At 40.8% G+C, this 11,846-nt stretch overlaps 3 protein-coding genes across 3 annotated transcripts; all 3 read right to left on the minus strand.

Annotated features, from left to right (window-relative positions):
- Positions 1–1,768: 1,768 nt before the first annotated feature.
- On the minus strand, positions 1,769–2,215 carry BDB00DRAFT_880444 (uncharacterized protein; the record flags this gene model as incomplete). Its single annotated transcript, XM_053127992.1, has 2 exons — positions 1,769–1,823; positions 1,938–2,215. 2 exons carry the CDS (start codon positions 2,213–2,215, stop codon positions 1,769–1,771), a joined length of 333 nt encoding a protein of 110 aa, XP_052972198.1.
- Positions 2,216–5,900: 3,685 nt separating this feature from the next.
- On the minus strand, positions 5,901–7,607 carry BDB00DRAFT_293868 (Bromodomain-containing protein). Its single transcript, XM_053116818.1, has 6 exons — positions 7,390–7,607; positions 7,196–7,314; positions 7,014–7,119; positions 6,787–6,915; positions 6,428–6,701; positions 5,901–6,362 (listed from the first exon to the last, which is right to left on the minus strand). The coding sequence occupies exons 1-6, from the start codon at positions 7,477–7,479 to the stop codon at positions 6,022–6,024; spliced, it is 1,059 nt and encodes a 352-aa protein (XP_052972199.1). The 5' UTR covers positions 7,480–7,607; the 3' UTR covers positions 5,901–6,021.
- Positions 7,608–10,256: 2,649 nt separating this feature from the next.
- Positions 10,257–11,769, minus strand: BDB00DRAFT_902278 (uncharacterized protein; the record flags this gene model as incomplete). The annotated part of the gene is made up of 3 exons (XM_053128557.1): positions 10,257–11,380; positions 11,563–11,598; positions 11,684–11,769. The coding sequence occupies 3 exons, from the start codon at positions 11,767–11,769 to the stop codon at positions 10,303–10,305; spliced, it is 1,200 nt and encodes a 399-aa protein (XP_052972200.1). The 3' UTR covers positions 10,257–10,302.
- Between the last annotated feature and the right edge of the window lie 77 nt (positions 11,770–11,846).

The following is an 11,846-nucleotide window of genomic DNA, read 5'->3' on the forward strand; positions in this document are numbered from 1 at the left end:
AGTAAAAGACAAATTCAACAGCTTGACGGTTGCTGGTAACGAGCCCACCAAATAGGCGTACAACTTTGTTAAATAGTGGAATAAGGCGTATCGCACACCACATAACATATAGGCAGATCGACTGTACCTACCTTCTGTCGAAAATTGGACCTGTGGCTGCCTGGCTTTTTTACAAAACCGGTATTTAATCTGCAAGCATCTAGTCCAGCGTTCTAACCACTGACAACTTGCAGCTAAAACATATTTCATCTTACGACAAAGCAGTGCTCCGTTCATTTCGTTTAGACCAGTATATATATGAAGAACACATAGTGTGCTGTAGCTTTTTATGTATATAGATGGATAAATAACTCTTGTTTACTGCTTTTAGTACATCGACAATGTTTTTAGGAACTTGGGATTCGCTAACGACAATGACAACAGCGATACCAGAAATGCCAGCATCATTCGCACCATAGCTCCTGCCGCTGCTACTACCACTACTATCGCCACGACCTCGACCCGCCCATCTGCTACTGCTACTCGCAATATTGCTCCTATTACCCCTCCTTCTTCCTGACCAAGCATCATTATTATCAGTGATGATGAATCAACAACAGAAAATGACCTCCTTCCTATTCAAACTGCAGTTCTTCCAGACAGGGAGCGAGAATCACGCAATTTTGAACTAGAGATGCAATGGAGCTGGGAGCATCGACGATGACTGGTGTTACAGCTAGAAGAAGAAGACAGGCAGTTTGATGAAGTTGCTGATTCATACAGAGCTAGCATAAACGAACAGCAACGCAACTGGTTCAATCAACAACTTTCAGGTGGTCACATCGACGAATACCTCAGTGATGTAGCTCATTTATGCTGCAGACGTACCTTGCCCACTACTTACAGTGAAACAACTGCTAACACAAGACATGCATAACTATTTTCCATTTTTTTTTCCGTATATAATTCCACTTTCCATCATCTCTTTCTTAATCCTTTTATTATAGAATATCCTGCCTATTTCAATTTCTGGTCACACTTTTATTATCTCTTATCCATCTCTTTTCCACGTATAAAATAACTGTTTTATAAAGAAAATAAAACACGAAAAAAATTGGTGCATAATGGTATAGGTATTCCTGGGTAAATAGTTTTCCTGAAGGATGCCAGGAAATTTGCTCCGGAACTATATTTACCCAAGGCTGCTGCCAGGGAAATTTCAGCGGACCCTATGGCACCACCTACCTAGCCATTTCAAGAAAAATCACGGAAACGGATTTTGGAAATTACTTTCTCCGAACGGTTAATCATATAACCGAACCAAAATCCGTTTTTCAGAATACAATGTTAATCAAGCTCTGATTGATATATAACCATGAAATTACTACTACTATGTCTGCACGCACACTATATGAATAGCACGCTATGTACTGTAGCCTTTTCTGTTATATTATCTCAACTTCTCTATCTGCATTATGTATAAAATGGTTTTTTTTCATGGAGCCTTCCATCCCTGGACGGTTAGCATCAATCTCTTGCAGTGTCCATGCTGATATCTTCTCTGTATCTGTCTAATTTCGTAACATGACATGTGCAACTACTGATATAAGCACTCATTTTTAAATACTACTTATGATCTTGTGGTCAAGGTAGAGAAGTTTAGTAAGATATATAAATATGTTGAGATAGATGGATATATAATAAAAGAAAAATCTATGGTCGAGATAAATAGAAACTATAATGGAATTTAGAGATAGCGAGTGAATGGGTGGTCATCACGCCATGTTCTTTATCTTGTTCGTCTAGCTCGATACCAACCGACTACTGTCAAATATTCGTTGAGTCTATCGGTATGATTGCGATTGCGGTCAACTACCTCGTGCTGTCGTCTTCCAAGGATTGTACGATAATTATCGATTCTTGCATTTAACTCATGAAGAGTATCGACAATCCCTTACTCCGCATCGTGCTGCCTCGCCCAATCATTGTCGTCTTCCTTAGGCAGGGATGGTCGTAGCTGTGGTCGTGGTTGTGGTTGCGATTGCTGTTGTTGTTGCAGTTGGTGCAGTCGACGTGGATTCAACAAAGGTTCATCTTCTGAGTCAGAAGAACTGATTACATGAGACGAGGTAGGACGAGGAGTTGCCAAGCGTGTGTTGTGCTCTGTATTTCCACGTCTAGCTGGCGAAGTACGTACAAGAGGAGACGGTAAAGCAGTTGATTGCATAGCTGGCATAGAAGACGTACACTAGGTCAAAAAAGTGTCCTAATGATTGGGACATTTAACTACTTTCTCACTTTTCTATTGATATAGTGGACCAATCAGTGTGAAACTTTGTATACTAGATGCTGGGCATGTATGCAAACGGACTTTACAAAACAAAACTAAGGGGCGGAGTATTAAAGGAGCATGAGCCATTTTGTATAAAGCTATCATTGGGACACTTTTTTGACACTTTATCAGGAGTTTTAATATCAAGCCACAAAAAAGATTTTTAACAAGGACACTCCACTTTTTATGTTTTGATCCTTTCTCTTTCACCTTTTCTGCTTCATTTAATGTAAGTTACATATCATTTGCTCTACTTTTGGTGAAGTTACAGTACAGAACCTTATGAGATATCATTAGATGAAACCTCTTTCAGCTGCCCAGCACCAGTCTGTTGTCCAAGGCCTACAGAAGAAGCTATCTATACGTCAAATTGCTAAAGCAACGGGTATAGGCTGAAGCTCTATCCAACGAATTCGAAAAAACGTTGTTACTGTATCAGGAACCACCAAGAATGGTAGACCTTCAAAGCTGGGACATCATACAAGGAAACTTCTGGCTAGAGAGTTCAAGTCTGGTAGCCTCAAGAATGCTCCCTAAGGCTCTAAATATATTCAACAGTACTATGGCACCACACTAACTCCAGAAACAGCTCGAAAGTAGTATGTAAAAGTGGCCTTAAGGCTTTCAAGAAACCAAAGAAGCCAGCCATTAGTGAGAAAAACAGAAAGGAACGACTTAAGTGGGCCAAAGAGCATCAGCACTGGACTATTGAAGATTGGAAAAAGGTGGTCTGGTCTGACGAAACAAGAATCAATCGTTTTGGAAGTGATGGTGTCGTTTATGTATGGTGCGATCCAAATATAAGGCTGACAAGAAACCATGTTAGACAGACAGTAAAGAATGATGAAGGAAGAATCATGGTCTGGAGCTGCTTTTCCTGGGATGGTGTTGGCTATATATGCGACATTGGTGACAAGAATATGGACAAGAGCGATTACCTAGCCATTCTGGAGTCTGACCTGATGGAATCCTTACACCACTATGCTATGAATAAGGATGAGACCATCTATATGCAAGATTATTGTCCCAAACACAAGTCAAAAGTTGTTATGGACTGGCTATCTCAGCAAGCATTCCAAGTTATGAAGTGGCCTGCACAGTCTCCTGATCTCAATCCAATTGAAAACATGTGGTCTACATTGAAAAGGATGCTTATAAATAAGTATCCTACCCCAGCATCAAATAGAGATGAACTGTTCCAGAGAATTGGTAAATACTAGTATAGCATTGATGCAACAGAGTGCTAAAAATACATTAACTCTATGCCTAATCGAGTGCGGCAAGTTATAGAAGCAAAAGGATTATGGACATCATACTAAAAATTAATTGTACCTTAATAAAACATGAAGATTTTGGAAAGCGTCAAAAAAGTGTCCCAATGATAGTTTTAAAGAAAATAGCTCCTACTCCTTTAATACTCCGCCCATCATTATATTACTTTGAAGTCCGCTTGTGCATATTCACACCATTTAATATACAAAGTTTCACATTGATTGGTTCAGTATATCAAGAGGAAAAAGAGAAAGTATCCAAATGTCCCAATCATTAGGACACTTTTTTAACCTAGTGTAGTTGTAGTAGTAGGTGCTGGCACAAATGCTGATGGCGGGTGTGATGGTGTTGGAAGGATGGCGTCAGGGATTTCTACTGAACCATAAGGATAAAAACGAGGCTACAAATAGCCAATTAAGATATTTGTCTCTCATTTGGTGGCAGATTAAAAAAGTAAACTTACTTCTTCTATTTGTACAAAAGGCGGTAAAGAGCTACGATGAATGTAATACTCGTGTGCTGCAAACAGGCTTGAGAGAAGGGGATTGGCGCGATGATAACGACTGATTAAATGTTTGCAAAGCATATACCGACTAGCAGCAAAGGACAGACAACCACAAGTCCAACGGTCCAGCAATACATGGTAATGTGCGTCCACATTTTGCCGTTGTTGCCCACTATGATCTTTAAGCTTGTGCCATTCACGTGCGAATGCAGCTTCCCAATCTAATGTCTCTCGACGATTGACAATTTTCAAACAAAAATTGTTCTGTACGATGGGTGCCTGCCTCTCACAGATAATGCACACAAGCATATCCAATCGCGGTCTGGGCGTATTGATAAGGAATTCTCTCTTAAGAACCCTCCATTGAGCTTCGATCATCATCGTGGTTTTCGCCAACGGGATAGCTTCAGGAATGCTACTTCGTGCCCATATAACCCACCATTCAGGAGCATACTATCTCCTATAAAGATACACCGAAGCATCAGGCAGGGCGTGATCCACGCATAAGTCGTACATTTCTTCAATAGCGCGATAATACAACTGCTGCTCGTTTTGGGTGCCAACTACATATTTTTTTAATAATCATTATGATATGATTTTTGGATCGACATAATGTTCTACCTACCTCCTTCGAGCGCAATTAACGGGTGCCAATTATAATGCTATTAACGGGTGCCAATTATAATGCTTTCGCATCATATCTATGATGGTATTTCGATTTTCCAGGTCACTGCATAAACTGCCAGTTCTATCTTCCCCAGGACGAAACATTGCACTTATAAAGGGAAATAAACCTCGAGCCTCGTCTGAGATATTTTGCAGTCTTGCTGTTTTGGGTTCTGCTAAGCGTTTCTTCACCGAGTGAACGAGATGCCACAGACATAGTCTAAGCACTCTCCCATTTGTCCAGACTGCTTCTATAGCATAGATCAGTCCCCAGTCCTTGTCTGTAAACATGAACTTGGGTTGAAGACCAGCTTGCTTTAAGCATGCAAAAAATTCGGCAATAACACCAACACGAAATGTGTCATCCTCGCCATTGTTTACTAGCTGACTCTGTGGTGTAAGCTTCAGAAGCATGTATGCAATCAGAAACCTGGCACCGTTTACAGTTGCGACTATCCCAAATAGTTCATATCCTGCTCGTTTTGTTTTATATGTAGAATCGATATAGTATTCCTCTGCTAGTTGCTGTGATCCACAAATTACATCAAATAATGGCATGGTAAAACCAATAGCCTAGTAATTGCTTTGTGCTGAGGTGAAAATCTGTTTATTGGTTATTGAGTTTTATTGATTCTATTATTAATGGTTCTTGTCTATTTCTCAATGTGTCGAAGTGAATGTATACACGATCCTCACATGTATTTAATATTAAGTAGTAGCTAATCATTTAGGACATTTTGACATACCTTACGGACACCCTTGTCAGCGGCTCTGTCGACGAGTATCTCTGCTGATCTGAACTGGTTGTTGTGCAGTGTATATTGGTTTTAGATCGGCTGGCACGCCCAGTAATACACTTGCCCCTGTGTTATTCTTATCGCTTCTTGTTGAAACTGACGGATAATGTTACGATGCAGCTGTTGTGCATCTAAGTCATTGCCATTTGCAGCGATGTATGCACATACATTTTGTGGGACGGCGTAATTTTTGACGGCAGGTGCAGCCCTATGCCCACAGAGTGTTCGATATTCAAGTGAAAGTAACCATTCACTCTATCGACCATGCCACTGATGCGGCCATTGCATAAGAAAGTTGCCATACGCCGATACAATTGTAAACAAATGGCAGCTTGACCCTGCACATCGAATGCAACGAGGATCATCCTTGTCTGTGACTACATCGAATGGGACTTGGTTATGTATATTCTTTGCCTTGCGGTTTGCATTGTGTTTCTCCACCAAAAAGCGAGCCACTTTGTCTTTGTCTATCAGAAAGGTAAGCAATGAATCAGATACCTAAGATATCTTTTCTTGGGCACACGCTTCTCTCTGGAAAACAAACCTCCAAAAGCAGCCCAGCCAAGTGGTGTAGCCGAGTACCAAGTATCGTTCAATTCAACGTTTGCACCCATATTGACCAAGGCTTGAACAACCTTGACGTCGCCATAATAACATGCCGCATGCAGAGGACCCCACTTGAACTTATCGCCAAACATTTCTACTTCCATTAGCTCGTTCACGTTGATAGCAGGATCCGTTTCCAATAGCTCGAGTGCTTTCTTTCCATCCGATCGACCGATTGCATCCATAAGCTCTGGCAGAGGAACGGCTATCAAATTTCACGAATGAGGATACATAGCTTTTCTCTTTGGCCCCTTTCGTATATCATCTTACTTCTCTTCTTGCTTTGTTTGTCGACCGCTTTCAGACGGATAGCCTTGACGTGCTGCTGTTGCGGTGGTGATGTTAATTGCTGATGTTGTGGTTGCGATGGTGGTTGTTGCTGACGGATTCCAAAAGCACCGCCTGGCAATTTGAGCACTGTCTTGCCCTTGTTTTCGTCTGCAGGGGAGGATGTCGCAGAAGATGATTTCTCTTTAGGACTGTTCTTCTTGCTATGGCTGTGGCTCTTGTCCTGGCCATCTGGACGCCAGTGCTTCACCAGTTTCTATAAAGGATATTGCAGAATCATGTTATGAGTGAAAACACGCATATATTATCCATTACTCATCCCAATGTCTCTCAACACGTACATGAATTTTAATGGCATCCTGATAAACCTGAGACTCCTTGATATTATATTTTTTGGCATTGGACACCATAAGATCAATATCAGCCTTCAAGTCACCAACAGATTTATATTCTTGTTGATCGATTTTAGTCTAAAGGCAAGGAAAATTAAAATGAATAACTAGGCTTATTCCAAGATGTGTGTACAGATAAATGGTATAAAACCTCTCTTTCCGTATAATAGCATTACCTTGATATTAGATAGTGCGATAGGATTTTTAATTACTTCGAAGTAATCTGGATATTGTCGTTTCGAAGGCAATTGGGCAAAAAGAGTGCTCAAAAAGTACTCTGGTCTATAATTCACCATCTCTTATTAGCCGACTCAGGATATACAACCCTTTTTCTCTCTCTGTGAACGTTTACACTTACTCATCCGGGTCAGGATACTCCTTGATAGCTTTATATAACTGTCGACATTGCTCTTGAACAATGTCTGGTAATAGTTGTGGTTCGTTATTGTTACTGCTATCACCAGTTTGTTGATCGCCCTATCGACAAGAGTGCCACACACAACATCATCAATAATTTTTCGATCTAAATATATAAAAAGAAAGTTTATTTACCTCTCTTTCTTTTCGTATCCGCTTTCTTTCTCTATAATTCTTTTCAGTTGCACTTTGTCTCTTTGGTCGCCCTTCCATGGTCGATAACATTCCACGATTTTCCTGGCTCGTTCACTGATTCAAATACGACAATGGTCCGGCCGCCTCTGAGAAAACCAAAATTGAGCATGACCCAAAATTATTTAATTTCATTCAACTGAGCTAAATATAAATTGTTCTTCTAATCAATCGATGATATCTGATCAACTTACCTTCTGTGATTTATATTTTTGGGTGGAGAGTTATAATAAAGTAAAACTCGCAGTTTTTTTACGATTGAGGTAGATTAACGCGCCTTTGTATAAAGACTATTCTTTTAAAAGCCAAATTGATAATGACAATTATAAATACTAGCTTTTCCTGGCTCGCTATAGCTGAATAAGTATACAAAATAAAAGAGAATCGCGAGAGCACGCTTACGAATTAAAGGGTCTTCTTTGTTCTTTATTGCTCGTTGCCAAGCTGTCCTACACTCAAGCCCAGCATTTTCGACGGAATTTAAAATAAGCAGCAAGCCAGATTTCGGCTCGCCTGCGGACGGTGTGTGACAAGAACCTAGATCGTGGTTTGTGTCAGAAGTGGCATCGGTACGACATCACTAACATTGATTATATAAAGGTTATGTCGAAACAAACAAAAGATTGATTTTGATCTGTAAGTACAAAAGCTTCTGTGGAGTTTTTTATGCTTTGACATGCTTTCTTATAGCTTGAAATATGTATAAAAAACATAGTTGAGCTATAAAAAACACTTTCTCGGAATAAGGAGTGCACGATACCTCTTTGCAATGAAGAATGTATCATTACACCCTATCGAGCAAATACTGTATACGTGTGTTCATTGCATGTTTAGAAATTTCTATCTCTGATAGTTTCTGGGACAAATAGCTGATACGCATCCTCAATTACCACGTATGTTACTCTTATGCTGAAATTTATACATGATGAGAAAACCTGTCATTATGTGGTGTGTGGACTGAAAGCGGTGAAAAAGAAATCGGTACAGCGCCCACGCAATAACTTGATCACCTCTGTGATTCCTAAAAGCAACAAGTCATCGATTTATTAAGTTATAGTCTTGTGAAGTAACAGTTAAATCATCAATTTAGTGATGCAAAGACGTGATCAAGTTTTTGAATTATCAAGCTATTGCGTGGGCATTGTACGTATGCAAACAAAATACTCTAACAATTTAGAATGTCAGGCAATTAGAGTTATTTACAACGCTGATCGTCAGTAGGCGCCTCGGTTTACAGTGCACGGCTTCTTGTTTCAATAGTCGCATGAAATCGTGTACAACTTTCGATCGTCTTGGTTTTTTATCTTCAAGAAAGAAGGAGATGTATCTATTGAAGAGACCAAACCGTCTGTCCAAGTTTGCAGCTGGAAGCAAGCTCTTGCCTTTGCAAAAGCGCTTCAACTATGCTGTTGGTGGAAACGATGATGACGACGACAATGAAGGTCATGAGGCTTCAAAATCCTACGAGACCGAGATCTTCTCGCTACGAAGTCTGCTACGAAGCGAGCTTAACTACGATTGCTTTCTTCAGCTCTTAAAAGATGAGCAGCAACGCGTCGTCGGTGCTTTTACGACCTCAGCAAGGCAGGTGCAGTACTGACGAACATCACTGCCAAAGGTCGCGCTGTTCGACTATGTGGAAGCAGCAACCAACGCCAAAACCTGATCTACGTAAATTCGCACAAGACTAAAAATTTTCACCCGATGCTCCGATTTTCAAGGACCAAAATAAGTTGGACACAGAAGAATCTACAAGATGGGACGCTGTAGTCTTAATGTTTAAGACCTCTTCTCTTCTTTCGCCATGGCAAGTTTCCAGAAAATCCCGAATTCATATATGAAATTAGCCAAAAGAGATGACCATATACACTTTCTCTAGGCAGAGCTCAAAAAAACTGATATGTACATGACATATTGTTCTTGATATGCTAGCCAACGCTTGTTGTGGTCTGAAAAAGCTTGAAGTGAAGTAGGTTCAGAATTTGCTTTTAGGGTGACGCGCACCATTATTGAAAGCCACAAAAGGTATTTCGAGCTCTTCTATGCTCAAGACCACTTTGGTCCCTTTAAAGGTCCTCGTTAATGACTTTGTCGCTATCCGAGAAGTAGAGAACGTGCTTGGTGGTTACCAACAGCTTGACTCTCGTCAACTTCCGTGCGATTCAACAGGCGATAGATGCATTACACCTACAGACTTCTGTCCAGGTACTGTCTGCGGCGACAAGTGTTGGTGCAGATAAAGACATGTTTAATGACCCACATCACGATCATTGTTATCGGCTAGATTATCGTCATGAAATCAAAACGCTCTCTCATACTTTCTCAATTTTAAATGTATCCGCAACAATATTATTAGTGCAATAAATTAAACATCTTGTTATTTTATAACCTCAACATCAATAACAAAGTATTTGTCAATTTCGATGTATCGATCCATCAAATGTAGCATGTAATATTTTGACCTTTACAAAAAAAACGATGTGCCATTATTGTTGAGATCAACTCTGGATAATTGTGTAGCAACAGTTAATGTATATCATTTTTCATTTTTTGTAGTAATGTAATTTCAAAACGAGGGTCCCGTCGATCCCATTAGGGTCCACTGTAATTATATGACTGTTCGAATGAACTAAGAGTTCCGAAAGTTAACAAAAAATAATAGATTGCGATGAAACTGATGGAGAATACCAATCACTTGTCATTGACCGATACTTGATAAATATTCTGAGCTTTTTATTTGCGCACGTATTGTAGCTTGTAGCGGAATAAAGCTGACATTTACTGTCTTTTCGTAAAAGTTCTATATCGAGCAACGAGGTATTTTATTATCAGATAGCCAGAGTCCTTATTATTACTCTACGCTACATATATACTTTGCGAAGTCCATGTGTCATAGTCTGCCATATTTTGATAATCACCAAAAGCATGCAAAACCATCACTTTCAGTTTGTACACTCCTCTTGGCAAAGGCTTGCCTGGAAGCTTAATCGACTGAGAATGGTACTCCAAATTAGCCGTATCATCGCTCCCGTCACGATCTTCTTGCTGTTCCGTTTCAATGTCATGATGGTCCATTGCGCGGAAAAGTGCTGGATAATTGACTGCAAGATCGACTGTGGTGGACGATGATTTGCTTTGTACAGCCATGGCTTGCTCAGGGGTAGCAGCAATATCACCATTCCAAGTCATCATAAGCGCATCATTGTTATTGCCTATATCGTGTCGGCCCACAAAAGACCAATATCCGCCAGGGATGATGCCGACGGGGCGATCGAATTCGTCGAGCGCAGTAACTAGGACTAAAGGTGAGGGATGGATCAACTGGAGCCTGATTAAAGCAGGTGAAAGCGGTCCGACTACGCGATTTACAAGCACCTCTGGCATTGTTTCGTTAATGTACAGCACAGGAAGATCGCCTAATGTGGATGTGAGACCAGCGTATGGAACATGCAAAATATCGTACGGATCGTTGTCCTTGGTCACCACGAAAAATCCAGAATAGATAGATGGCGGCATGACGGTATAGTTCTCTGGAGGTTTAATACGAACAGTTACGTTGCTTGCTCCATTAATAGGGACCGTCACCTTTTCAGGTGTTATGCTTTCAATGATTGCTTCTACTTGATGACCGAGAAGCAAATCTGGTTTTTTCATTGGGATTTGACTACCAATAAGATCCTTATTCTTGTAACCTTGGGCTGTTCCGGATGCACGGTGGGTAATGGTATAGTCGGCAGCCATGCGACCGTTGTTATGGATCGTAAATGTGTATTCATTGTTGGGCGAGGCATGTGCCAGGTCACCGAGCTGCAACTGTTGCGGGGATACTTTGGTAGTTATCCGCAGAGCGCGATATGCATCGATTAGCCCGCCACCTTGCCGGGCGACAGAATCTAACGCTGTGGTGTTGTAAATGTTAAAGGGAACACTGCTGCTGATCAGCGCGGATCGTAAATCGCTGACGCTAATGCTTCGACTGCCTCCTCGTGCCTGTTGAAGCAAAGCAACAATCCCTGCGACATAGCCATGCTTGTTCCGCTAATAATGTAAAACGGATAAAATCGATTCATTTATAGTCAATGTTTGAAGAGTATGTCTTGATTGTGTTAGTGTTACCTTAATGTTGCATAGCTGCCTCGGTTTGTTGGGAACCTGCAGCAAGATATGATGTGTATGCGTTAGTCATACTTTCCCAGTGATGCAGACAGCGTAATATGAAAAGCTAACAACAGCTTACGTTGAATATATTTGACCTCCAGGTGCACTGAGATCCGGTTTGATGCTCAAGTCGGGCGCAAGTCCCCAAGAGCTGAAGGCACTCATTGTCCCTGTAACCACAGCAAGCCCAATAGTATCAATATGTCGTTCACAGAGCGATTAAAAGGCTTCGTTCGTAATCG

The sequence above is a fragment of the Zychaea mexicana genome (assembly GCF_025766255.1).
Source record: "Zychaea mexicana strain RSA 1403 chromosome Unknown BDB00scaffold_250, whole genome shotgun sequence".
Taxonomy (NCBI): Eukaryota; Fungi; Mucoromycota; class Mucoromycetes; order Mucorales; family Lichtheimiaceae; genus Zychaea; species Zychaea mexicana.